Source organism: Euphorbia lathyris, chromosome 8 (genome assembly GCF_963576675.1).
Source record: "Euphorbia lathyris chromosome 8, ddEupLath1.1, whole genome shotgun sequence".
In the NCBI taxonomy this organism is placed as follows: Eukaryota; Viridiplantae; Streptophyta; class Magnoliopsida; order Malpighiales; family Euphorbiaceae; genus Euphorbia; species Euphorbia lathyris.
Genome location: NC_088917.1, coordinates 43316493 through 43342874, shown reverse-complemented (window position 1 = coordinate 43342874; position 26382 = coordinate 43316493). Strand labels below are relative to the sequence as shown.

Here is a 26382-nt window from a genome sequence, read left to right as displayed (position 1 = left end):
CCGGAAATTTCCAGATTTCTGGATTTTCCAGAAATCTGGAAATTTCCAGATTTTCGGAAATTTTCCAGAAATCTGGAATCCACAGTGAATGTTAGTTGGGAATGAGAGTTGATTCTTATGACATGGAAAGTGAGAAGAAAATATACATGACAATGAGATTGAAAATTGGTAAGAAATATGGTAGTGGTAAGAAAATTGCTATTATACATCAAAAGATATAATTTAGTGCCCAGAGGAAGGAAGCAATCTTTTCCTATTTTCGTTTTATTTGTTAATTTGAATAATGGTAGTGGTATGGGAAGTTTATGTAAAATGTTACTGGACAGTCAGGTTTGATTTATAAAAAGGAATGATGTTGAATAGACAGATTTAGCAAGCATCTTCTAAAATCCCCTAGAATTCAGCCTTTTGGACTACCTAGTGAGAAATCTAGGAGTTCATTTTCCAGATTTCTGGAAAATTTTCCAGAAATCCGGAAATTTTCCAGATTTCTGGAAAATTTTCGGAAATCTGGAAATTTCAGAGTGTCCGAAATTAAAAAAAAGAATAGAGGAAAAAAAAGAAAAAGGAAGAAGAAAGAAGGAAGAAGGAAGAAGAAGGAGGAAGAAGAAGAGAGAAGAAGAAGAAGAAGAAGAAGAAGAAGAAGAAGGAAGAAAAAGAGGAAGAAGAATGAGAAGGAAGGAGGAAGAAGAAGGAGGAGAGAGAGGGGAAAAAAATAAAAAAATAAAAAAAAAATCGAATTTCCAACCTTACACTTGTGCCACGTCAGCATTTTAACACCGTTAAGCCATTTTCCGTTTTTTTGTTAACGGCGCAAACCACAATCCTTTTTTTTGTAATAACAAACCACAAGGGTTTTTTTTGGAAGAACATCAAACCACAGGGGTTTTTTTTGGAATTTACCCTAAAAATAAAACAATAACACAATTGATAACAAAAATAATTACAATATATGAAAAAAATCGAATAATTACCTTGAGAAACATAAGAATTTCTTGTAATTTTTGACACTTGTGTTTTCCGATTTTAGTTGTCCGTGCATCTTCTATTTCTATCGGATTTCTTCAATTGGAGATATCAGTTTGAAAACAAAAAATAAAAAAGAAAACATGGATAGAGTAGCCAGAGGTATGGAACCGGGGTAACGATAGAAATGGATCTGAAAGATGAAACTATAACAACTATTGTTTAATAAAAATAAAATAACAACACAATTGAGAATAAAATAACTACAATATATGAAAAAAAAATCGAATAATTACCTTCAGAAATATGTGGTATCTATTGTGGCCAATGAATATGGCAGTATAGAACCTGGATAACGGCAGAAATGGATCTGAAAGATGAAATTATATTGTTTAATAAAAATAAAATAACAACACAATTGAGAACAAAATAACTATAACATATGAAAAAAATCGAATAATTACCTTCAGAAATATGATACTATCTATCATGGCCAATGAATATGATGGTGTCATACTATCTATCATGCTTTATATAGAAGTTTATTTGTGACTTTTGAATTTCCTTTGCTTTGTGTTTTTTCATCTTCGTGTAACTCTTACTTTCTTTTATTATTTTAATTAAGGGTAAATTACATACGTGGTGTACAACCTTTACCCGTAATCACACTTTGGTGTACAACCAAAATTTTGTCACACTAAACTGTACAACCTTTTAGTGACCTCCCACTAAAGTGTATAGCAGGTAAAAATGACCGGTCAATGCTCAGTCAACGCGCCACCTCAGCTTTGACCGGTCAAAAAGTCAAAAAAAAATCAACCACTTAATATAAAATTACTTCTATACCCCTATCTCTCCATATCTTCATCTTCTTCCCTCTATTTCTTTCTCTCTCTTCAAATTTCTTTCTCTCTCTAACCTCTCTCTTTGAATTTCTTTTTCTCTCTAATCTCTCTCCATAAAATCAATACCATCAAATCTTTGTAGGAAACTTCAAATTTCTTTCTCTCTCTAAACTCTCTCTTCAAATTTCTCTCTCTAACCTCTCTCTCCATAATGGCAGGTTCAAAACTGAACCAAAAACATAACTATCATATACATTGATGTTACTTATTTTATTTGAAATTTACTTGAAATCTGAGAATTCTAAGTTAGGGTTTTGATTGGAAAGTGGATGGATACATCAGCTTCCATTTAGAGAAGATGAAAAAGGAAAAAGATTGAATTTTTTGAATATGAGATAGGGTTTAGTTATTCGGAAAGGATTTATGGTTCTGCAAAAAGGGAAGGGAAAGAGAGGGGAAAGGAGAGGAGAATGCCAAGAAAGGAAAGTAGTGATTTTGAAGCAACAAAATAATCAAGTAGTTGTTTACAGCGAAATTATTAAGTAGTACTAATATTTTATTTAATAATATATTTTACATCATTTTATCTCATAATTTGTGTGAGGGGTTAGAGAGAGAAAGAAATTTGAAGTTTCCTACAAAGATTTGATGGTATTGATTTTATGGAGAGAGGTTAGAGAGAAAAAGAAATTCAAAGAGAGAGGTTAGAGAGAGAAAGAAATTTGAAGAGAGAGAAAGAAATAGAGGGAAGAAGATGAAGATATGGAGAGATAGGGGTATAGAAGTAATTTTATATTAAGTGATTGAATTTTTTTGACTTTTTGACTGGTCAAAGCTGAGGTGGCACGTTGATTGTGCATTGACCGGTCATTTTTACCTGCTATACACTTTAGTGGGAGGTCATTAAAAGGTTGTACAGTTTAGTGTGACAAAATTTTGGTTGTACACCAAAGTGTGATTACGTGTAAAGGTTGTACACCACGTATGTAATTTACCATTTTAATTAATGGGCTAGTAATTGTTTAATATATTATAAATATAAATTTGTTATTTTTAATTAATTAAATCTTTTTAATTTTGATTTTTTACTACGATGATAACTCATCAAAAAGGCCTCTAAAACACTTCTCTCAATTCTCTCTGCTTCCGCTATTATATATAGTATAGATATGTATTTGCAAATAGATGAACCTACATATATTTTTTTTGAGTAAATTCCAAAAAAACCCTTGTGGTTTCACCGATTTCCAAATAAACTTTTGTGGTTTGTTTTTACCAAAAAAAAGGAGCGTGGTTTACGCCGTTACCCGAAAAACGGAAAATGGGTTAACAGTGTTAAAAATGAGGGGTAAAATTGGAAATTTCGAATTTTTTTAATTTTCTCTTTTTTTCTTTCTTTCCTTCTTCTTCTTCTTCTTTCTTTCTTTCTTTCTTTCTTTCTTTCTTCTTCTTCTTCTTCTTCTTCTTCCTCCTCTCTTTCTTCTTTTTTTTAATCGAAAATCTCAGATTTCCGATTTCGGAAATCTGGAATTTCCAGATTTCTGGAATTCCAGAAATCTGGAAATTCCAGATTTCCAGAATCGGAAATCTGGGAATTTCCAGATTCCTGAAAATTTCCAGGAATCTGGAAATTTTCAGATTTCCGATTTTGGAAATCTGAAATCGAAACAAAAAAAACAAAAAAAAGAAGAAGGGAAGAGAGAGAGGAGGAGAGGAAGAAGAAGAAGAAGAAGAAGAAGAAGAAAGAAAAAATAAATAAAAAATAAATAAAAAATCGTCTTTCCAACTTTACCCTTTGCCACGTCAGCATTTTTAACACTGTTAACCCATTTTCCGTTTTTCGGGGTAACGACGTAAACCACGCTCCTTTTTTTTGGTAAAAACAAACCACATGGGTTTATTTTAAAATCGGTGAAACCATAGGGGTTTTTTTTAGAATTTACCCATTTTTTTTTTACTTTACCATTTTTAATATCTTGTGAGTAATATTTTTAATTTATTTTTAAAAGGTTAAAATATTTAAGTAGTTATCCAAATCAATATTCATAGTGAATTGTTCTGGAACCGAATTCAAATTCAAATTGAATAGGATCGAATTTTTGAAACAGTCGAATTCTCGAGATTTGGCTTTGTAAATCTTCGACTTTCAATCTAATATAATAATAAAAAAATTAAATCTTCAGATTGAACCGAGCTGTTCCAACTCGAATCTTGAGTTTGAATTATATAGTGGAAATTTCTAAAATTTAGGATTGAACCAAAATGTCCCAACCCTACTCCCAATAGTCAATTGGGATGTTGTGATGTATCTTTCAACATTTCGATGGAGATCCTCTTAATAATATGCATTCATTCTCCTACATATAAATTATTGAAGAGCTTTAAAAAAAGAAGAAGAAGACATGGCTGCTTTCTTTTTAATGGTGTTGACCTTTATAAGCACGCACATAGTGGATGAATATAAAGATTCAAAATCTTGGCTGTTTGTGAATAATTAGCATATGCTATGCTTTTGAGTATAATAGGAGCTTCATTCGCATGATTGAGATTGAGATTGACATCATCTGCCCTTTTCTTTACCCTATGTTACTATCTTATTCATCAAAGTTTAATATCTTATATGTAACCTTTTTTCTCTTAATTAAATAAAATATTACAAAACAAACATGTACAAATTATCTGTCTACAATTATAAATATAATCCGAATTTATCTAATTAACTAATTAAGATAAATAAAAACCTTACCTAACTAAGAATAAAATTAATAGTTAACTAAAGTTAATATACATTTTCCATATATAAATGGACTCTTACTATGTCATTTACTTTTCATATGACACAAGATATATAAAAGATATTTTTTTTCATATCATCTGAATGTTTTTCGAAACACTATATTAAATTTCCATCATCTGAAAACTTATGTGCAAACAACTTCAAAGGGTGGATCAGGGCGGGGGTTGCATTAACCATTCCCGACCACTGGTCTATCGGGGATTCCCCGTCCCCGCCACGAATAACATATGGGGAAAATTTTGGCTACCATCCCCGCCCCGCGAGAAATCCCCATCCACATTTAACTTTTTTATTTCTTTACATTTTTTTAAGGTTTTCAAGGTTTTGATTATCTAAGATTTCCATCCTCGCGGGGAATTTGTATCCCCGGTGCATGCATTACTTATTAGCTTTCAATTTTTTTTTTTTTTATAATTTCTTCTCCTAATTGCATAGGTTCCGTTTTAATTTTGAACCAACCTAGTTAGAGCTCTTACTTAATCTATCTTAATTTATTTTTAGAATATATTCCATTTTAAAGCAACCAGGTTACAACTCAATCTTTTTAGTTTATTTTTTTTAGTTTATCTAAATCATATATATATATATAGATATATATATATATATATATATATATATATATATAGTTTATTTTTTTGATATTCAGGTATTTAGTCGGGGATCCCCGTTGGGCACATTCGGGGATGGGGATGGAACAGTTATAACCATATCTGCCCCGTCCCAGACTATCGGAGACAAAATAAAAACCATCTCCGCCCCATGGGGATCACAAACGGGGATTCCCCGTCCCCAACGGGGATATGGAATCCTCAACTAATTGACATCCCTAGATGTGGCGTTACGATGAGACATGTCTGTCATCCCAAAAAATGCGATTTTAACCGAAAAGATAATTATCAGCTGACATTATTTATATAAAGCTGTCATTATTGCCTGAAAACAAAAAAAGGGCAAAATATTATAAGTTTCGCGGGGGAGCAAACACTTACCAAATTTATTAAGCGCGTACAAATGAGAGGGATATAAAAGGCCACTCTGAATAAACGTTTTCTTTCATTCGTCTTCTTGATCGAGCTAACTTTTGAAAATCCTAAACTCTTTTCTGTCTTCTCCATCTACATCTACATCTTCTGAATCGTCTTCTTCCTCGTCAATTCGCCATCTCGATAAGTATTATATTAGGGTTTATTTAAGTAACGCGTTTTTTTCAAATGTTAAACCTATGAAATTAATATACTATCTGTATGTTAGTTGGGACCTCATCTACTGCATATTCATTCTATAATTTGTAGTTTGGTTGATTGTATGTATCTTCATTCTTGAATTACGGTTCTATCTGGTTTTAGTGTATGTTCAATTATAGCTCTATTTATTTGTGATGTGTAGTTGGTGTTTTGATACTAGGTTCATAGTCTTGGATATCTATTTTGATAAGAATTTATTATTTGTTGTATATGTGTTTTTGTTGGCCGTTTTATATACCTTTTGTGTTTCAATCTATAGTTATTGTTGATATGTAAAGATGTTACTGCCTATAAAGTTAGTCATATGCAGTGGAATATTCAGTGTTAGTAATTATTTAGAATATATTGATTATATATTTATGTTTGTTCAAGATGGATAAATCATGGATGGTGGCTGATAGGAGATCACTACAGTTTAGGATAGGCTTACAAGAGTTCCTGAAGTTTGCATCTGATAATGCTTTGAATTCGGACTATATTTTTGTCCTTGCGTCAAATGTTGTGACATCAGAGGTGGCAGTATTGAGTTCATTAACGATCATGTAATCTGTAATGGAATTATGAAAACTTATAAAAATTGGATATGGCACAGTGAGTGTTCTATTGCAGGCTCAAATCATATAAGTTAGGGTTCTGAAACAGTTGATAGCTCCTTATTTTATAGAGTTTTTAGGATTAATTTAGATTGTTTTTACTTTGTTTTTACTTAATTCTAGTATCATTTTGTTAATTTTTAGTTAAATTCAGTATTTTCCTTTATTTATGGCATTTTCGGTGTTTTCAGGGATTTTCAGGGATAATTTGAGCATTTCCGAACCAGACCAAAGCCCATTGGAGCATTACCGGACTATTTAGGGACCATCGGAGCATTTTTGGGATTCATCAGGGACCATTAGAGCATCTTTCAAAAGCCCAGGGACTCAAAATGATAAAAACCGGAGCCATAATTCCCCAAATGGGACTTGTCTCGGCGAGACAAAGGTTGTCTTGTCGAGACAGGCCCTCATCTTGTCGAGACAAGCCCTGTCTCAATGAGACGAGGCGGGGGAAGGCGCACCAGCACCTTCCCCTTTGCTGAAATCCGCGAATTTATGCCCCGGGACCCACTTTTACACTTTGTAATTGCCCATTTTACCCTTATTGCATTAGGGTTTCTCCCTAACTCTATAAATAGGGAGCTAGTTCCATCTTTTTATGGAATTCAGACTTAATCATCTGATTCACAATGTAGTTCATTACTATTTTCAATTTTTATTTATTTCAGTATTGTTCTTTTCCTTTCTAGATTAGATTTATTTCTATTTTGTCTTTTCTTTTGAAGAACAATTAATGGAAGAAGCGCTTGATCTTCTATTTTATAAATCGGAATCGACAAAGCGGGTTTTAGATTTCTATCTCTCCCTCTTATCTTTTGCTTTTATAATATATTGAAGATGTTTTCCATTATTCCTTTACTCCCTATTGCTATGATTAGTTTTTCTATGAACTAATCCCCATCCAATCTGAGATGGGGATGAGATTGATTATATGAATATGTATGATTAGGGACCCAGGGCTTATGTAATTACCTTTAATTGATCAGATTATGCATGCTTAAGGCCTTGAAGTTGTCAGAAATATGATTATTGCTAGAATGAGACTCGATGACAACCAACTAGCCTGATATGTATATATGTTTGGGCCTAATGCCTATAACCTGACAAAGATAGGATTATAGATAGACATGAACCTGGCTATGGGATTGTCTATACTGAACTTGTATAATCCCACCTCGCAAGAGACCACTAGGAGTGCGGCTTCGTGACTGGGCTACGACTTTAGTCTTAATTGCCAAGGAACCTATTGCTTTGCATGCCCTAAGTTATATGCCTAATCAAGCCGTTAGCTGAATGCATGTGAATAGGTTAGATAAATCTTGATCACATTTGTCTTTCTTATTAGGGTAATTACCGGCAATCACTGATAAAACATAAGTCTGAACTCTCTAAACCCATACATAGGATTTAATTAAAGGATTCCTCATCCTGGATTGTACCTTCCATTAATTCACCTTCTACCCTGTTAATTGTTCACTTTCTTGCTTATTTTGTTATTTCAATTCATTTAATTAATTAGTTATTCCAAACCCAAAATATTATTCAACCTTCTAAATAATTAGATCATTCTAGGTAGATTTACTAATTATAACAAATAGTATTTGTGGTTCGATCTCGTGCTTAGCACATTACTACTTGTTGCAATAGGATACACTTGTCCTATTAACTGCCATATATTTTGCAAGCATCAACAGTTGAATTGAACCATGACTTAGGGACAAATTTAGAAGAAGATGGATGCTTGGTAGAGTCAGATGAATTTATACATGATAGAGACATGTCTTTGTATCACGGTTGTACTAAATCAACCAAGATGAATGGTTTGATACAAACCTTTCATCTGAAAGCCAAACATGGTCTGACTGAGTCTTGTTATGCCAATATTCTATTGTTGTTTCACACCCTTTTGCCTGATGGGAATGAAATGCCAATGTCTGCCAATATAGCATAAACAAATTCTTCTTTAGGGATGAAATATGAGAAGATTGATTCATGTCCTAATAACTGCATTTTGTATAGAGATGTAAATGATAGAGCTACACGATGTCCATCTTGTAATGCCTCTAGGTGCAAACTAGCTAGGGATAATATAGAGAAAGTAGGGGTAGCAGCTAAGACTTTATGATATTTTCCACCGATAGCAAGGTTTAGAAGAATGTTTTCGTCTACAATTACCGCTAAAGAACTTACTTGGCACTCAACTGGTAGGAAAAAGGATGGATTGATGAGACATCCAGATGATTCCCCAACTTGGTAGATGATTGACATAAAATGGCCAGATTTTGGGAAAGAACCTACGAACCTTAGAATATGACTATCTTTAGATGGGTTTAACACACACTACGCCGATAAGCCCTCTAGATGACGAAAGAAAATAAAATTGTCACGGGGCTCGCTGCCGTCTGATGGCCCTTTAGATGATGATTGTATTTTGTCATTTGAATCAACCTCATATGACATCAGCCTATTGGTACGCTGTCATCTTACGCGTATTTCGATGACATTGTATTTATCATTTCGGTCACCTATATGACCCTTGAATGACAGTCTACAAAAACAAAATGTCAAAAAATTTATGGTAAATTGGCATCTTGGTTACAGTGATGACAGCTTGCATATTGATTTCTATCGTTATTGCATGTTGCAGATGACATAGTTCTTAATCAATTATGTCAATGGATTTTTGTTCAGAGGACAAATTTTATGTATTATTTGTCTTCCTATTGTTCTTTATATGACATTTTTTTAATTGAATGTGACTTGCTTTCTTTTTTGCCTAGTATTTCAATGAAATTTCTGGGTAATATTCAGATTGGTATAGAAGCAACATGCTAAATAAACATCAATTTTTATATATCAAAGATTTGAAATAAAATTACAGAAACTAGTCAAGAACAAATAAAAGCAACATACATGACTTTTTTTCAATTTTTGAAATTATAGTAAAAAACAAATGGACAGATCATAATTGATGTGAATTACATAATAAAAATTAGTCTTCATTCCCCAAAAACAAAATCCCCAAATGTCTTGTTTATCTGCAAAAGCAAACATTAATTAGGCAAATAATCCATAATTTCAAAGGAAATAAACCTAACACAGTAGTACACACCACCGTTTCATCTTCAGTGTGATCTTTCATACTTTTCCACCCAACCCATTATAAATAGAATGTTGTTTCTACTTTGAGGTTTTCCCTAATCTTAAAGACCCTCAGACAAAAGAGCATACCAGCAAATGGCTACACTTCAAGTTCTCCAGAGACGAATTTGGTTGGATTTGTGCAAACTCGCTCATGAGTCACCAAGTTGGCTTATAAGCGTTGAAGGTATCTCAATAAACATACTTCTACAGACTTTTTCCTACTACATTTCTTCTTATCAATGTTTGATATTCATGCAGGACCTCTGGATGTTCACCTCTTAAAATGGGCATTCGCTATTAAAGGCCCCAAGTACACCCCCTATGAAGGAGGTGTATTCAAAATACAACATATGTTACCCTCTATAGTTCCTAGCCAGACCTCCAATAGTAGATCACAAAGCTCATTAAACATTCATTAGTAATATTACATATAATACCATGCCGCATATAGACTGATTAACGTATTCCTATTCTCAATTTATCTTCAGTGCTAGGTAGGGCTGGGCACAGTTCGGTCCAAGTCGGGGATTCATGAATCTCCAGTATTGGATTGAAATTCGGAGATTAATAAAAGGAAATCTCCAGGATTGGATTGAAAGAATAAATCTCCAGAATTGAATTGCCACAAAACTTCAGTCCAGTCCAGTTCGGGGATTCGGAGATTCGGTTCCGGTCCAATCCAATATAATTTTTCGGTGATTCGGATAAATATCTAATAGTTTAAGTCCTAAAAAATAAATTAAAAATTTAATTTACAAGATAATAAAATATTACATAACATGAAATAAATGATATTTTTTTAGGAAGTAAACAACATTCATTAAAAGTTACAGTAGACAACAAGACTAAAAAAAACCCACAAAATCAAAGTATTAAAAGTTACGGTAGACAACAAGGTTAAGAAAACCCACAAAATCAAAGTTACAAAATAACAAATCCATAAAAACAAACAACCTTTAATTCAAAAAAGACAACACTTCATTAGCAAAATCTCTCTAATCATCATTCCAATTTGTAATTGAATCTTCTTAACACAACAAATTCCTTGTTTTTCAAAGCAAAGGCAGTAAAAGTTAAACATCAACCTAAACATATAAAAGTTACCATATTAGTGAATCAACAAATGTTAAATTGATTAGCTTTCACTTCAATAAAATTAATCAACACACTAGCAAAAAGTAAAAGGAAAAAAAATATGCTTACCAAAGTGCATTTGATTTGGTTAAAAAAACTTAGATATCCAATTGAAATATGGATAAAAGAGATGATGCAATTTCAGGATCAGAACTAATTTCTACAAATTAAATAACATTTATATAGTTAGTATTCATAAACATTTAATTAAAATAAAACTATGAAATATAATTGCTAAGTAAATATTACCTTCTTCAATAGCTTCAAGATCTTCAACTTCTTCTTCATGCTTGAAAGCTTGAGTTGAAGTTTTCAACCAATCTTGACAACAAATCAAAACCGCAGCTGTAGCAGGAGATAAAACAAATCAATGTCGGTATCTCAGTCACAGATTGATGTTGTCCTCCCTTGGCAGATTAAGCAAAGCTTTTTTTTAGCTATATAAGACCCCATAATACCCGATTGAACAAGAGGTGATGATATGAGAAATGTGGGAGTGACTGTCTAGAAAATTTTCCATGGTTGAAAAACCAGATGAAGAAAATTTTCCTAATTGATTTTCCATTAGAGGAAGCTTCTGTGAATTAATTAAGAACTATATCTAATACCCTAACATATAAAACTTCAAATATAAAACAGAACATATAAAACTTCAAATCTACACAATGTACACAACACAAAGTTTAGAAATTGAAATATAAAAGTTCAGAGTTTAGAAAACTTACCAGAGTTTAGAATCGGTAAAAGGTGGAGGTGGTGGTGTGCAAGGTGGAGGTGGCGGCGTGCGAGATGGTAACAGCGGTGTGCGAGGTGGTAGCAGCGATGGAGTGCAGTGGAGGAGATAGAACCCTAGAAAAAAATCGAAGCAGAGAGAATGGGTAAAAGAAGCACGAGATTCTATTTTATAAAATGTTTAAAAATTTTAATATTTAAAACTTCTAATATTTGTTATTTAGTTAAATGGTTAACAAGAAGTAGAATTGATTTAGATGGTTAAGGCGATTAACAATGTTCTATTTGGTTAGGTGTTTGATTCTCCATGTCTACATTTTAGGTAAATATTTTTTATTTCATTTTATAAACGAGAACTAATCGGGATAATTTTTATGACTATATAATAATGTTGTACCTTATTAATAAATTATAAATTTATTTTATTGTAATTAGTTTACCAAACCTTACAAAATATATAACTATATATTATATAATATTTCTCTTTATATAAAGTTAATGTATGAAATATAAATTTATTATTGCTAAACTTTCGGTTATTTCAGTTTGGTCCAATCCAATCCGGTTATCGGACCGGTTCTGGATAAATATCGGTCCAGTTCTTTGACGAAAAGTCAACGGTCAAATCCAGTTCGGTTCTCCAAAAAAAGTCAACTGTCTGGTCCAATTCCGGAGTTTTTTTCTTAGATATTCGGTCCGGTCCAGTATCTCCAGGATCTGCGCCCAGCCCTATTACTAGGATCTATCATCCTAATGTTAGTCCCCAAGGGATGGTCTACCTTCCCCAGCTTGTTTCACGTCTTTCCTTTCCCACTACCACGGTTAGTTCTTATCTATTTCTTTGGTCCATCTAAATTCCATGTTTCCATCTCATTTATATATTCATTTATTAGCTGATGCGACATATATATGACCTGGTGATAGAGCCCTACATTGAGGGTCCATATCCAGAACATGAGTTGTTGAGCAGTAGGTCAAAATACAATGCAACTGCCCAGAGATGGAGGGAAGAGCATGCAATGGGGGCATGATGTGAAAAAAGGAGAGCACTAAGCAATACCACAACTCGAAGATTATGTTCCCCTTAGTTTTTAAGTGTGTGCTGGCTAACTTTTTTGTCTAACATGTGGATCTAGGTTTTTTTAGATTGTGTGTAATGCATAACTTAATCTTGTTTTTAAATACAAATATATATGCAAGTCAAATCAGAGCAAGCTTAATCAGTTCATATATATTGAAGTCATAAGAGGATGCTAATCAGAGATCATATGTATATGCAAGTGAAACCAGATCATGCTAACCAGTTCATACCTATTCATGCCTATTCAAGTCCTAACATAAAAATTTGTATATACATGTGCCTTGTATAAGAGCATGCTAATCAGAGATCATATGTATATGCAAGTTAAACCAGATTATGCTAACCAGCTTATACCTATTCATGTCTAGTATGTTTGTCTAACTTGTGTATATATGTCATATTCTATAATGAACAACTTGTTCTGTCATTTTGAGATACAAAGTAGACATCTAATGCAAGTGAAACCATAACACGATAATTAGTTCATACATATCCATGCCTATTCAAGTCATAATATAACCATATGTATGTACATGTGCCTTGTATAAGAGCATGCTAATCAGAGATCATATGTATATGCAAGTGAAACTAGATCATGCTAACCAGTTCATACCTATTCATGCCTAACTTGTTTGTCTAACTTGTACATATATGTCATATTCTGTAATGAACAACTTGTTCTATCATAGTGAGATACAAAGTAGACATCTATTGCAAGTGAAACCATATCATGATAATCAGGCATAGTCACAACCCTTTACTACATGCTTCATATGACATCTTTAGCCTCCCGAAGTTGTCCAAAAACTGCAACTGACCACTTAAACTTCAAAACATGATGACTAACGTTATCAATTTGCTTATTTGGAACAAATAACCCCTCACATGTCACATGGCAACTTGTGATTGGAACTTCAAAAGTTGTAAATAACATTCACTGTGAATCATGTGCTGCCATGCAGCATTTGAGGGATTATTTGTTCCAAATACTAAACTTGATGGAGTTAGTTGTAACATTTTGAAGTTGATGGGCCAGTTGCATTTTTTAGACAACTTTAAGGAGCTAAAGATATATTAGGTGAAAAACAAATATAAAAATATTCATTATATAATTTATGATTTCGATTTGAAAAGTATTTTGTCAATATGTAAATTATTATTTTTTTAAAACAAAAATACTTTATTGTATACATCATCAAAATTTAATAATATAATTTAAAAACATAGGTCAGATAAAAATTTGTAAACTTAAGTAAAATTTGAGAAACTATAATTTTAGTTATCCCAAAAGTTTTATTAATATAGATATATAGACGCATGTTATGAAATTAGTAGGTAATGAAAAGGACAATAATGAAGTCAACTAGTAATGGATATCCACGTAACATAACATGGGTGGCCAAATAATTGCATAACCCCTTTTTGTGTTTATATATTGTGATTTATACATTGTAAAGTTTGAATAAAAATGGCGAAAATTGCTATAGGATCTAGCAGAGAGGCTACCCAGCCTGACTGTATCAAAGCACTGGTGGTGGAGTTTATTACTACTTTCCTTTTTGTCTTCGCCGGAGTTGGATCTGCCTTGACTGCCGGTAACCTCTTTTTCTTTCATTTTATTAAAATGAAACAAACAAATCTCATTTGTGTGTGTGTGTGTGTATGGCAGATAGACTCGTTGGAAGCTCTCTGCTGGGGTTGTTTCTGGTGGCATTGGCACATGCACTGGTTGTGGCTGTCATGATTTCCGCCGGCCACATTTCCGGTGGTCACCTAAACCCGGCAGTAACGCTAGGGCTATTGGTTGGAGGTCATATTACTGTTTTCCGGTCAGTACTATATTGGATTGATCAATTGGTTGCATCTACAGCTGCCTGTTTCCTTCTCAGTTATCTCACGGGAGGATTGGTACACTCTCATCATATCATCTTAATATTTCCAGAACAAAATTAATGAAATTTGTATATTAATTATTGGAATGATACAGAGAATTCCAGTGCATACTTTGGGGAGTGGAGTGGACTACCTACAAGGAATAATATGGGAAATAGTCTTAACATTCTCGTTGCTTTTCACAGTATATGCGACAATTGTGGACCCCAATAAGGGTTCTATTGATGGCTTGGGTCCATTGCTTACAGGGTTTGTGGTTGGGGCTAATGTTCTAGCTGCTGGACCATTCTCAGGGGCTTCAATGAACCCGGCTCGATCATTTGGACCGGCTTTAGTCAGCTGGGATTGGACTCATCATTGGGTTTATTGGGTTGGCCCACTTATTGGTGGTGCCCTTGCTGGCTTCATCTACCAAAACTTTTTCATTCTCACATCTCATCGCCCTATTCCTTTCGAAGAAGAAACCTTCTAGATTTAGTGCATTTTCTTTCTCTTAAATTATCTTATGTCATCACCATAATATTTATTATATTATGCTTATTGTTCTTTCTATTGATCTAATATGCAAATACATATTACCAAAATTATGAGACCATGTGTTGATTAATAATACTTCAAATTAGAGTTTCTATTTTACTCAATTCCCTTAATTAGGAAATATACAATTGCACAAGATTCCAAATACAATTTGTTTAACACCCTTGATGATTGGTGTACGAGCGTGAAACAATTACAAAACGTAAATTAGATCTAATTTCTAATCAATTTCAAAGGAATATGTAAAAAACTTAAAGGACATGAAAAAAGCCTACCGTTCATAGTGGAATGAGTTTGATTTTTGAATTTGGTTTTTGTTGGATCCATTCTATCTAGATTTCTTTCTCTTTTATACTCGTTCACTTGAGCCAATAACCACTGGTTCCCACTTCCCCTACGTAGTAACCACCCATGTTCCTGGTAAGTTCTGCTCAGCGCAAAGAGTTCCGTAACTATTCTTAGTGGATCTAGTTCCCAGCCAATAAGATCCTTAACTGCTCACTTACACCACTTCTTTTTTTGGCGACATGTTCTCCTATTCAGCAGATATTGTCTTTCCCACTTAATCCACGTTGGTTTTTACCGAATTAGCCCCTGATTTTTAGATCTTTATTGATTCGGCGATCAGGTTCTAAAAAGTACGCTACCAGTCCTTATTAAGTTTCATCTTGGGCTTTTGTGTCCCCTTTTGCCTATCTTCTCTGATTTGGGCCCATTCTGATAGTCGTTAATTATCCAATTATTCCAAACTAATTGTAGGCGAAACACAATTGTATTAGGAAGAGATTGGATGTGAGATAATGCCTTGGTTAAGACATTATCCACTTGATCAACCGTTGAAATGAAATGAACTGTAATGAAACTGTTTTTGAAAAAGTGATAATCAAGTTCAATGTACTTTGTATGGATATGGAAGGATTCGGTGGAGAATACAAGATTGTTCGGTTGGAGGCCAATTTTACACGTGGTGTGTAAAAACAATTTTGTAAGCCTTGGCGCAACGGTAAACGTTGTTGTCGTGTGACCAAGAGGTCACGGGTTCGAGTCTTAGGAGCGGCCTCTTGTCAAATAAATTGGCAGGGGAAGGCTTGCCCCCAGTACATCCTTGTGGTGGGACACCTCCCCGGACCCTCGCTCAGCGGGGACGCGTAGTGCGATCGGGCCGCCCTTTAAACTTGTTCAAAAAAAATTCGTATATATACACATTATAATCAGAGTGATGAAGAACCAAATTTTAAGTATCAATGTAAAACTTTTCAAAATTATGCTATATTCTATTTAAGATTCTTAACATGTAAAAAAATTATATTTAATAAAAAAATCGGATTTAGGATGGGTCTAATATGCCAAAATAATTAGAAATTTGGATTTAAGAGGGACTAACAGGCCTAAAAATTATAAATTTGGATTTAAGGAGGACCTAATAGGCCAAAAAAAATTAGAATTTTGGATTTACAGAGGGCCTAACAAGCAAAAAAAATATTAAAATTTTGGATTTAGATAAGGCTTAACAGGACCTGGGCCAATTTTGGGATGCTAATTCAACACCCGATCATTATTTCTTGGAAACAGGAGGACCGAAACTATTCGTGGACATGGTGGTTCCGGCAACCAGAGGGGCCCGGGCTCCCCTTGTCTCCGCCCCTGGAAGGATTGGTCGTAAGCTAAATATCTGCTACATTGTCACCAAAGTTTGATAAGTCAAGGAATTGGGTAACCAATTTTGAACAAAAGACTATAACATTACATACAACTTTATAACAAGAGAAGACTATAACAAGAGAAGCTCCACATTAAAATTACATACAACTTTATATTCATTTTGAATGGAAGATCGAGCAATCATTGGTTGCTTACATATCTGCCAAGAGATCAAACTCCGCTCTAAATAGATGCAAAATGCACCAGTGGACTGATGATTGTAGGTATTCGCTCCTTATTAAGATTTCACCAACGGAGGGACTTGTTGGCCTCACAACTGTTTAGGCTCGAAGCCCACTTGAGAAATTATTAGCTCGATAGGCCAGTATCAGAAATAAGAGTAGCCACTCAAACAAGATTTTGGGAAGTGTTTCCAAAATTTCTTGCAAGAGGCAAGTGGATTCGAGAATTTTAGTATACTTTGGAGAATACTAATACCCCACTGTAAGAGAATAAGTACCTCTAAAACATCCGGTGAATCCATTTACCTCCTACTCAACATTCTAAGCACAATCTGGTTAATTACATATTTCTTTTAAATTTCAAAATACATTTGAGAATACTCATTTTATTTTGGGAAATATGTTTATGTCAAATTGCATATTAATATAAACATGCAAATAATATACAAAATACCACCAAAATAATACAATCTCAAAATAAATAAATTAAATACATGAACTATCATGAGATCCATCCGAGTTGTGAAAAATTCCATCAAAAGACTAGTCTCAGTCTGGAATCATAGTTCAAGCAAAAAAATCAAAATGATGGATTTAACTAGTAAATTATTATATTAGATTAATTCAAATCAATTTAGAGAAATCAAGTATACACATAAAATATATTTGACCGTCTCTTTTGATAATAAAATCAAAGTTAAAGTTGAAATAACATTGAAAAAGATGAAGAACGAATATTTTGTAGACAATATTTGTTTCTATAGAAACCTTAATGTGGTTGTTGGATTTTGAAAAAATCATGAAGAACATATCACAAATTAACATATTTCAGAAATATAAAAATCACTCGATTTTTCGGATAATTTTGCAACAGTTTTGACTTATTTTCTTATGATTTTGGGGTCTCTAAAAAGATGCGGTGTTGTATTTATAGGAAAATCAGAAGCGAAAAAGTAAAAAATATAGAGGTGAAAATCGAATTTTGAGGATCAAAAACAGAAAAATGAGGGACAAAAAGAGAAATAAGGGGAAAATCCGGAGTGGCCTAGCACATTAAATTGATCAAGTTTTTAGCATCCGGTTAAATCTTGTTTGTATAGGATTTGGAATATATATATTGACTATGTTTGGTAAAGAACTCCAAAGTAAAATTTGTTGGAGATTTTGGTAAAATGGCTCTTTAGCCTTTGTTTGTCTTTTGTGACTTTAAGTATCCCACATGGGAAACTTTTGAGATAGTTGAAGAGTTTATATTGGGTTGGGCTTGAGGAGTTATTAAATTGTGTTTAGTGGGTTTTACAAAATAAACCACACGCGCGCGCTCGCTCGTTCGTTCTGTCTGAACAATTAGACCTTGATTATGTCGTCCTGTCTGATCCCCTTGTCGATCCAAACGGTCCTGCTATGTCGCTTATCGTTCAACAATACGATAATCAGTCTGCTAAATATGAAAAAGATAACAAAACTGTCAGAGGACATCTCCTTAATCATATGTCGAACCCTGGAAAAAGAAAATATGTTGTTGGCAGGTGGTTACATTATCAGATGGTTGATCAGAAACCAATCATTGATCAGATTCACGAATATGAGAACCTTGTTGCTGAAGTTCTCAGTGAGGGGATGAATATGTGCGATATGCTTCAAGCCAATGTTCTGCTGGAGAAGTTCCCTCCTTCCTGGAGTGACTTCAGAAACCACCTGAAGCACAAAAAGAAAGATTTCAGCCTGCAGGAGCTTGTTAGTCATATGCGAACTGAAGAAGCAAACAGAATGAAAGATAAGCAACTTTCCTCTATTTCTGTTTCTATTAATGCTAATGTGGTTGAATCTGCTGTGATTCCAAAAGACAGATCAAAAGGGCATGCAAACAAGTCCCAAAAAGGCTTCAAACAGAACAAGTCTTTCAAGCATGGAAAGGTCCAAAAGCGAAAGGTTGAATGCTCTGTGTGTGGAAAACCCGGGCACAGAGCATTTCAATGTTTCCAAAGGAAGAACCAACAGAATTCAAATCAAAATGCTCACACAAAGCCTACCGGACAATCCAATTTGGTGGAGAACGATGAAATCATTACTGCTGTGGTGGTAGAGTCGAACTTGGTGGAAAATAAAACTGACTGGCTGCTGGATACTGGAGCTACCAGACACTTATGTTCAAACAGGGAGCTATTTCATCATTTTGAGGATGCTGCTGATGGAGAGTGCGTCTACATGGGTAACACCGCAACTGCTGGTGTTGTTGGTAAAGGAACAGTCTTACTCAAATTAACTTCTGGAAAAAGTTTATCATTGAATAATATTTTGTATGTGCCTTCACTTCGTAGGAATCTTATTTCTGGTAGTTTATTAAATAAGGCTGGTTTAAAAATTACTTTTGAGGCTGATAAGGTGATTCTTACTAAAAATGGGACCTTTGTAGGGAAAGGGTATCTAGGTGATGGGCTTTTTATCATGAACACTGTTGATGTTAACTCTGTTGGAATTAATGCAAGTTCTTCTGGTTCTGCTTATTTATGTGAGTCTTTGGAAATTTGGCATGGTAGATTAGGACATGTGAATTATGCTTCTATTAAAAGGTTGAAAAATATGCATGTTATTGATATCGTGAATTCTGAGCATGAAAGAAAATGTTCTATTTGTGTAGAAGCTAAATTTGCCAAAAAGCCTTTTCCATCTGTTACTAAGAGAAGTACTGAATTGCTTGAATTAATTCATTCTGATCTAGCTGACTTTAAGAATTCCATAAGTAGGGGTGGTAAAAGATGGTATATGACCTTTGTTGATGACTTTTCGAGATACACCAAAGTATATCTTTTAAGATCAAAAGATGAGACTGAAAGTATGTTTCTAAAATATAAAATGGAAGTAGAAAATCAGCTAGATAGAAAAATAAAAAGGCTTAGATCTGATAGAGGTGGAGAATACGGAACTAATTTCCTTAAAACATTTTGTGAGGAAAATGGCATTATACATGAAACTAGTGCGCCATATACACCACAACAAAACGGTATAGCGGAAAGGAAAAATAGAACGCTTAAGGAAATGATGAATGCCATGTTAATTAGTTCTGGTATGCCTGATAATATGTGGGGGGAAGCTGTTTTGTCTGCATGCTACATTTTAAATAGAGTTCCTCATAAAAAATTAGACAAAACTCCCTATGAGCTTTGGAAGGGGTATTCGCCTAATTTAAATTTCTTGAGGGTTTGGGGTTGTCTTGCCAAAGTTGCTTTTCCATCTTTTAGAAAACCCAACATAGGGCCAAAAACCTTTGATTGTGTTTTTATTGGATATGCTTCTAATAGTGCTGCCTTTAGATTCATGGCACTAAATGACTATAGCATATGTGAATCTAGAGATGCAGAATTCTTCGAAAATGATTTTCCTTTAAAGAAAAATATTGTGAGTGATGATGTTGGTCCCTCTAATTCTGTATCTGCTAGTGATTCTCTTGCTTCTAGTTCTTTGGAAAAACATGATGAATGTGAACATGAACCTAGAAGAAGTAAAAGAAGGAAAATAGCTAATAGTTTTGGACCCGACTTTGTTTCCTCTTTTCTGCTAGAAAATTCAGATAGAATAGATGATGTTTTTATGTCTGCCTATCTAATAGAAGAAGATCCTAAGACATATAAGGAGGCCATGACCTCTGTAGATGCTAATTTTTGGAAAGAGGCAATAAAAAATGAATTAGACTCTATTATGGTCAATCACACTTGGGATCTAGTCTCCTTGCCTAAAGGGTCCAAAACTATAAAACTTAAATGGATCTTCAAAAGGAAAAGAAGACCTGATGGATCCATTGAAAAGTTCAAAGCTAGATTAGTTGTCGTAGGCTATAGTCAAAAGAAAGGAATTGACTATTTTGATACTTATTCTCCTGTTACTAAAATTTCTACTATTAGAATCTTAATTGCAATTGCAGCAATACATAATTTGGTGGTACATCAGATGGATGTAAAAACAGCTTTTTTAAATGGTGATTTAGAAGAAGAAATCTATGTTCAACAGCCTGCGGGGAATGTTGTACCCGGTCAGGAAGATAAGGTATGCAAACTGAGGAAGTCATTATACAGCCCGAAACAGGCACCCAAACAATGGTATGAAAAGTTTAACTCCACTTTACTTTCTGATGGGTACGTAGTTAATGGATCAGATACATGCGTTTATTCTAAATCATTTGGATCAAATTATGTGATTGTATGTCTTTATGTGGATAATATGCTTATCTTAGGCACTAATTTAGAAGCAGTGAATAACACCAAAGCCTTCTTATCATCAAAATTTGACATGAAAGACATGGGAAAAGCTGATGTAATTCTTGGTGTCAAAATTACAAAAACTTAAAATGGTTTTTCTTTAGGACAATCACATTATGTTGAGAAGTTATTGAAAAAGTTTGATAGCTTTGATGTAGTACCAGCTAGAACACCCTATGATCCTAGCATATGTCTTACTAAAAATAAAGGAAATAGTATTTCATAAGAAGAATATGCTAAGATTATTGGGAGTGTTATGTTCTTAATGACTCATACTAGACCTGACATTGCATATGCTGTAAATAGATTGAGTAGATATACTCACAATCCAAATGATGAACATTGGAATGCACTTCGCCGTTTACTTAAATACTTGAGAGGTACCATGAACTTTAATTTGCATTTTAATAAATTTCCTGCTGTTTTAGAGGGATATGGTGATGCAAACTGGTCATCCAAAAATGATTTGGTATGTTCCACTAATGGTTATGTTTTCGTTTTGGGTGGTGGTGTCGTCTCTTGGAGATCATGTAAACAAACCTGTATTGCACGCTCAACCATGGAATCAGAATTTATAGCACTAGAACTAGCTAGTCAAGAAGCAGATTGGTTGAGAAGTTTATTGGCAGATGTCCCATTGTGGGGGAGATCTAATGCACCTATCTCACTTCATTGTGATTCACAGGCAGCCATGGGTACTGCAAAAAACAGTGTCTACAACGGAAAGAAAAGACACATTCGCATTAGACATAGTGAATTAAGACAACTCTTGAAAAATAGGGTAATTGCCTTAGATTTTGTGAGATCAGAGAAGAATCTAGCTGATCCGTTCACCAAAGGGTTACCTAGAAGAATGGTTCTAGAAACGTCGAGGGGAATGGGCCTAAAGCCCACTGATTAAAGAAAATATGGTGGATACCATACGTGGTCAAACGAAACCATACTATCTTTTTTATACACTATATTTTACCCATTCCTATGACTTGTGATAGTGTGTGTATAATCCATAGCCCGTGGTGTGGTGGTTCATTTATATGAACTTGATGGATGCTCCTTTTGAGGTTGAGTTCTGAGAAACTCTTAATGGTCTCTTATAGAGATCACCTACATGTGTGTGAAGGTGGGCCGCCTTCTATGAAAGACATTGGGTTGTCTTTCTAGAGCACTCATGAGATCCAAGGTGTGCGCATGGCCATTAAAAGCGCTAGTGTTTTTATCGCGGAACAGCAAAATTTCCTTTAAAGGTTTTCTTTACGTGTTGTGAGGGTCTCAGTTAGAGTTGTAGAAGTTCAAGAGCAATTCACTTCTAAAACTATAACATGTTGCCTCACATCACTATGTATCAATTCAATCGAAAGATATTGATGCTTAAGTTTTTAAAATCTGTAACTTATTGCCCAGAAAAGATTTATTATTGTTTTTAAAACTGTTTTGCTATAAAGCCATTTGTGGGGGATTGTTGGAGATTTTGGTAAAATGGCTCTTTAGCCTTTGTTTGTCTTTTGTGACTTTAAGTATCCCACATGGAAAACTTTTGAGATAGTTGAAGAGTTTATATTGGGTTGGGTTTGAGGAGTTATTAAATTGTGTTTAGTGGGTTTTACAAAATAAACCACACGCGCGCACTCGCTCGTTCGTTCGTGCGACGCCCGTCCCGACTGGACCCGATTTTTATTTGGCCATTAAATATTTTAAACCTTTTTGACTATTTCTTAACAAGTTAAAATCCTATCTCCACTATCCCTGATTTTACTCAACCCATTACGTTTTTCTCTCCTAAAACGTTGTCCACTACACCGTTCGTTTTACACAAAATAAAACACGAACTCTACAGAGTTCAAAGATACAGAAAACTTTCCGATTACAATTTTCATCTTCATTACGCTTTCTTCTCTGGGCAATTAATTATTTTGCTGTTCCAAAGCTTCGCCCTAGAGTGCACTGGTGCGTCGCTCGCTGTGTAAACCTTGGTTGACGATCAGACTTCCAGATTGCACCAGAGTCTGCCGTAATCGTTTTCAACGCAGTGGTTCTGTCCACGATACAGCTTCTTCATTCCGATAAGTTATTTCGATTCTCTCTTTTGTACTTACAAAATTAGAGGTTCGAGATCTTTTAGAAGTTTTGACTAGTTAAACTATAATATTGTTGTTTGGTAAAGAGAGATTTGAAAGTGCTTATAGATTCAAAAAGCTAATTTTGAAAAAACTACCTTATGAGCTTTTTCAATTAGTTTATTACTCCATTTCTTTTTATGGACATTTTCATCCTAATTAATAGTACTATTTAATTTCAAATAAATGTTTATTATGTCTTTATTTGTCATTTTACACAAACAGTTATTAGCAATGAACTAAGTTTTACCAAACAAGTTCACACAATCCGCTAATTAAATCAGCTAACCGCTAATGTAATAAGCTATCAACTAACAGCTAATTGCAACACTATCAGAAGATAGAGGTATCATCTCAAAAGCAATTTGGTGTTTTACTAAAAAAAATAAAAAAAAGTTTGAGGGAGATTGTCCCTTTATGAAAAGTATTATGATATGATATGATATGATCCGGGGGGTTTAACTTTAAGTCAATTAACAGATTCTTTTGCTGAAAACAACAGGAAGAAGCAGCTCTCATTGTCCTTTTCATGATTTTGAAACTAAAGTCACAAAACAATAAAAACAAATTATAAACAATGTTCTGCTTGACTCGTCTCAAATACTAAAATACATTTAAAGTTTGTCTTTTGTAGTCTTGATCTTTTAGCAAGTTTCTTTCTGAACCTGCAAACCATTCAACTGTTCTTCTTGCTATAGGTAACCAAAGCCTCTTCATCCTATCTTCCTTCGGGGATGCACATTCGTTGTTTCTTAAATCTTTGAACCTTGAGCAAATTACAATCTCCGACATTGATCTCTTCTCACCACAATTCATAATCATTTTTGATGGACCTCTCATAATCTTAGACTCGTACGATCTTTTCTTCTCTATATCTTGTTTGATTTTTTCCATATTTTCATCCATGGAAAGATCACGGTAGAATCTTGCACTTGTCGAATTAGAAGGGGAGAATCTGTTGGTTGCTACAATTCCAAGCATTTCCGAATTCAACGACAAGAAATCCGAGGAGTTAACATCACTCCACCGATGTTTGATTATAACATCTGAAACAATGATCCTGTGCTTAAATTTATGAAACAAATAACCATCATGAATAAGAAGCTCTTGATGATCTTGCTCTCTCTCGACAAAGATTTCGAGATTAGGTTCCTCAGACAGATTAGAAAAGTTACGCAAGTATCTGAAACTGTTAGAGTAAGTGAAGCTCAAAAGGTCTTTAATGTCAATCCTGTACCTGCAAAGAGGACAGCTTGAGTGACTTTGTAGCCACTGATCAATACAGTTGATGTGAAATGCATGCTTACACTTGGGCAAGAAACGAAGAACTTCGGTGTCTTCGAATCTTGATAAGCAAACAGCGCACTCCAATCCTTCCTTTGATCCCTTGAGAGAAGAAAACCTGAAGAAAGGAAGCGAATCAATGACCGTTCTATCAATACCAGAGAATCTTGAGGCATGATCATGAACATTTTGGTTAGTGTTTGTGCTGCAGAATTTGGCATAAGCGAGAATGATGAATGTTACAGAAAGCATGATGGCAATGATTCCAAGTACTATAGCAAGGCTAGGATGGAGAGGCTTGAGCTCTGTGGAATCGGAAGTTGATATGTTCTGGGATTTGACATTGATGAAAGAAAGGAAGAGAAGAACTAGTATTTGATTCATTTCATATGATATGCTTGTTTCTATCAGGAATTTTGCTTCTTATATTAGCTCGGAATAAGAGTCACTCAAGACGGCAGAGATTAAGATTTTGTCGTGACTTTCTTTAACAGATTGCAACTTGCTTTTAATTAGCTTTTATGGTTATCGAATGTGATTCTTAATAATAAATAATTTGTTCTACTTCCTCTCCTCTCTGCAATTGCCAAATACTAGAAATCATAGTTTAGATTGACTCTATAGAAGTAAATTTCTTCATCTTGATGGAGTCGGTAAAAAGCAATTATGTGGGTAAAATATGAGGAGGATCTCTATGTATGTGTATGTGATGTCGTCTGCAATTAAAAGAAAGAAAAAGTTAAAAGAGGGCCGAGATCCGTCACCGGATAAGCTAGCAAAGGTTCTTTGAGAAGAGGATAGAGTACAAGAAAAATTCTAAGAAAGTGAGAATGACTACGTCAAACCGCCTCTATTTACGGAGCCTGGGGCATTTAAGGAAGTATGGGTTTTTTTTTGCCATAGTTCATATTTCGAACACGTGGAATAAGGTTGGAGGTGCCTATCATGCGGGACCACATGGATCTAGCATGTGTCGGCCTTACACGAAGTAAACCAAAATGAATACTTTTGACAGTTGCTTTATCAAGTAAAGAAGTTCAAGTTGATTTGCTGAGCTGGCACAAAGGGTTAGCCATAGGCGAGAAAAGTTGTTAGCAATAAAGCTTGAGATGTTAGTTAAATAACAAAATGTAATTTGATTTCTACCTAGTATATAAGAATAACAGAGAATGTAAAACACAAGCTTTTCCACATAGTATCAGACCAGTTTGGTAAAAATATCCATTAACCGTGATGGTGAAGGAAAATCTATGCTCAAGTACTAAATACTAAAGATGGAGAGTTTACATCTTATTCAAAAGCTCTAGAAGATCAAGATCAATAGAAAAATCATCACTGTTATCGAGAAATCGCAAATTAGATCTTGGAGCATGTCGAAAATCAAATGTTGAGGCAAGTCCAGTAAAAAGCACACAAGGTGACTCTAAAATTGCAGATCACTATCGCAAACACAATTCACAGTAAGAAATGTTTCATTTAGTTCAACACACTGATAATCCAGGTTCAATTATCGTAAATTCACCTCTGACATGTGGCAATTACATTTCCTGGCACTGATAATCGATGCTTATAGCTTTGCATATTAAAAAGCAAACAAATTTTGTTTTGAGAGATGAAGAAATTTCTGATATGCATTCGGCTACGTATGAAAATTAGTTGCAAATTGATAATCTAGTATTTTTTTTATGGCTAATCAACTCCTTAATGAAAGAATTAGCAGAAACTTTTCTTTTTACAAAATTGCACGAGCATTATGGAAAGAACTTGAACACATATATGCTGAAAATGATGGACACTTGTACTTTCACCTTAGGAAGGAATTGAATGCTATAGTGCAAGGGCAAATGATAGTAAGTTTATTTTTTAACAAGTTTAA

The 26382-nt window shown here is 34.2% G+C and overlaps 2 protein-coding genes across 2 annotated transcripts; one reads left to right on the top strand and one right to left on the bottom strand.

The window, feature by feature from the left end:
* The first annotated feature begins 13980 nt into the window (after nt 1-13980).
* On the top strand, nt 13981-15045 carry LOC136202988 (aquaporin TIP4-1). The gene is made up of 3 exons (XM_065994015.1): nt 13981-14134; nt 14209-14447; nt 14527-15045. The coding sequence occupies exons 1-3, from the start codon at nt 14008-14010 to the stop codon at nt 14902-14904; spliced, it is 744 nt and encodes a 247-aa protein (XP_065850087.1). The 5' UTR covers nt 13981-14007; the 3' UTR covers nt 14905-15045.
* An 8780-nt stretch (nt 15046-23825) lies between these two features.
* Nucleotides 23826-24943, bottom strand: LOC136203932 (putative RING-H2 finger protein ATL12). The gene has a single exon (XM_065995150.1). The coding sequence runs from the start codon at nt 24888-24890 to the stop codon at nt 23826-23828; it is 1065 nt and encodes a 354-aa protein (XP_065851222.1). The 5' UTR covers nt 24891-24943.
* Nucleotides 24944-26382: the final 1439 nt, after the last annotated feature.

What these genes read in the sequence shown, in the direction of transcription:
- LOC136203932 (XM_065995150.1), bottom strand. Translation starts at nt 24,890, where the DNA reads ATGAATCAAATACTAGTTCTTCTCTTCCTTTCTTTCATCAATGTCAAA.
- LOC136202988 (XM_065994015.1), top strand. Translation starts at nt 14,008, where the DNA reads ATGGCGAAAATTGCTATAGGATCTAGCAGAGAGGCTACCCAGCCTGAC. An exon ending in TGGATCTGCCTTGACTGCCG is followed by an intron (nt 14,135 to 14,208) that starts GTAACCTCTTTT and finishes TGTGTATGGCAG; the next exon opens with ATAGACTCGTTGGAAGCTCT. An exon ending in GTTATCTCACGGGAGGATTG is followed by an intron (nt 14,448 to 14,526) that starts GTACACTCTCAT and finishes GGAATGATACAG; the next exon opens with AGAATTCCAGTGCATACTTT.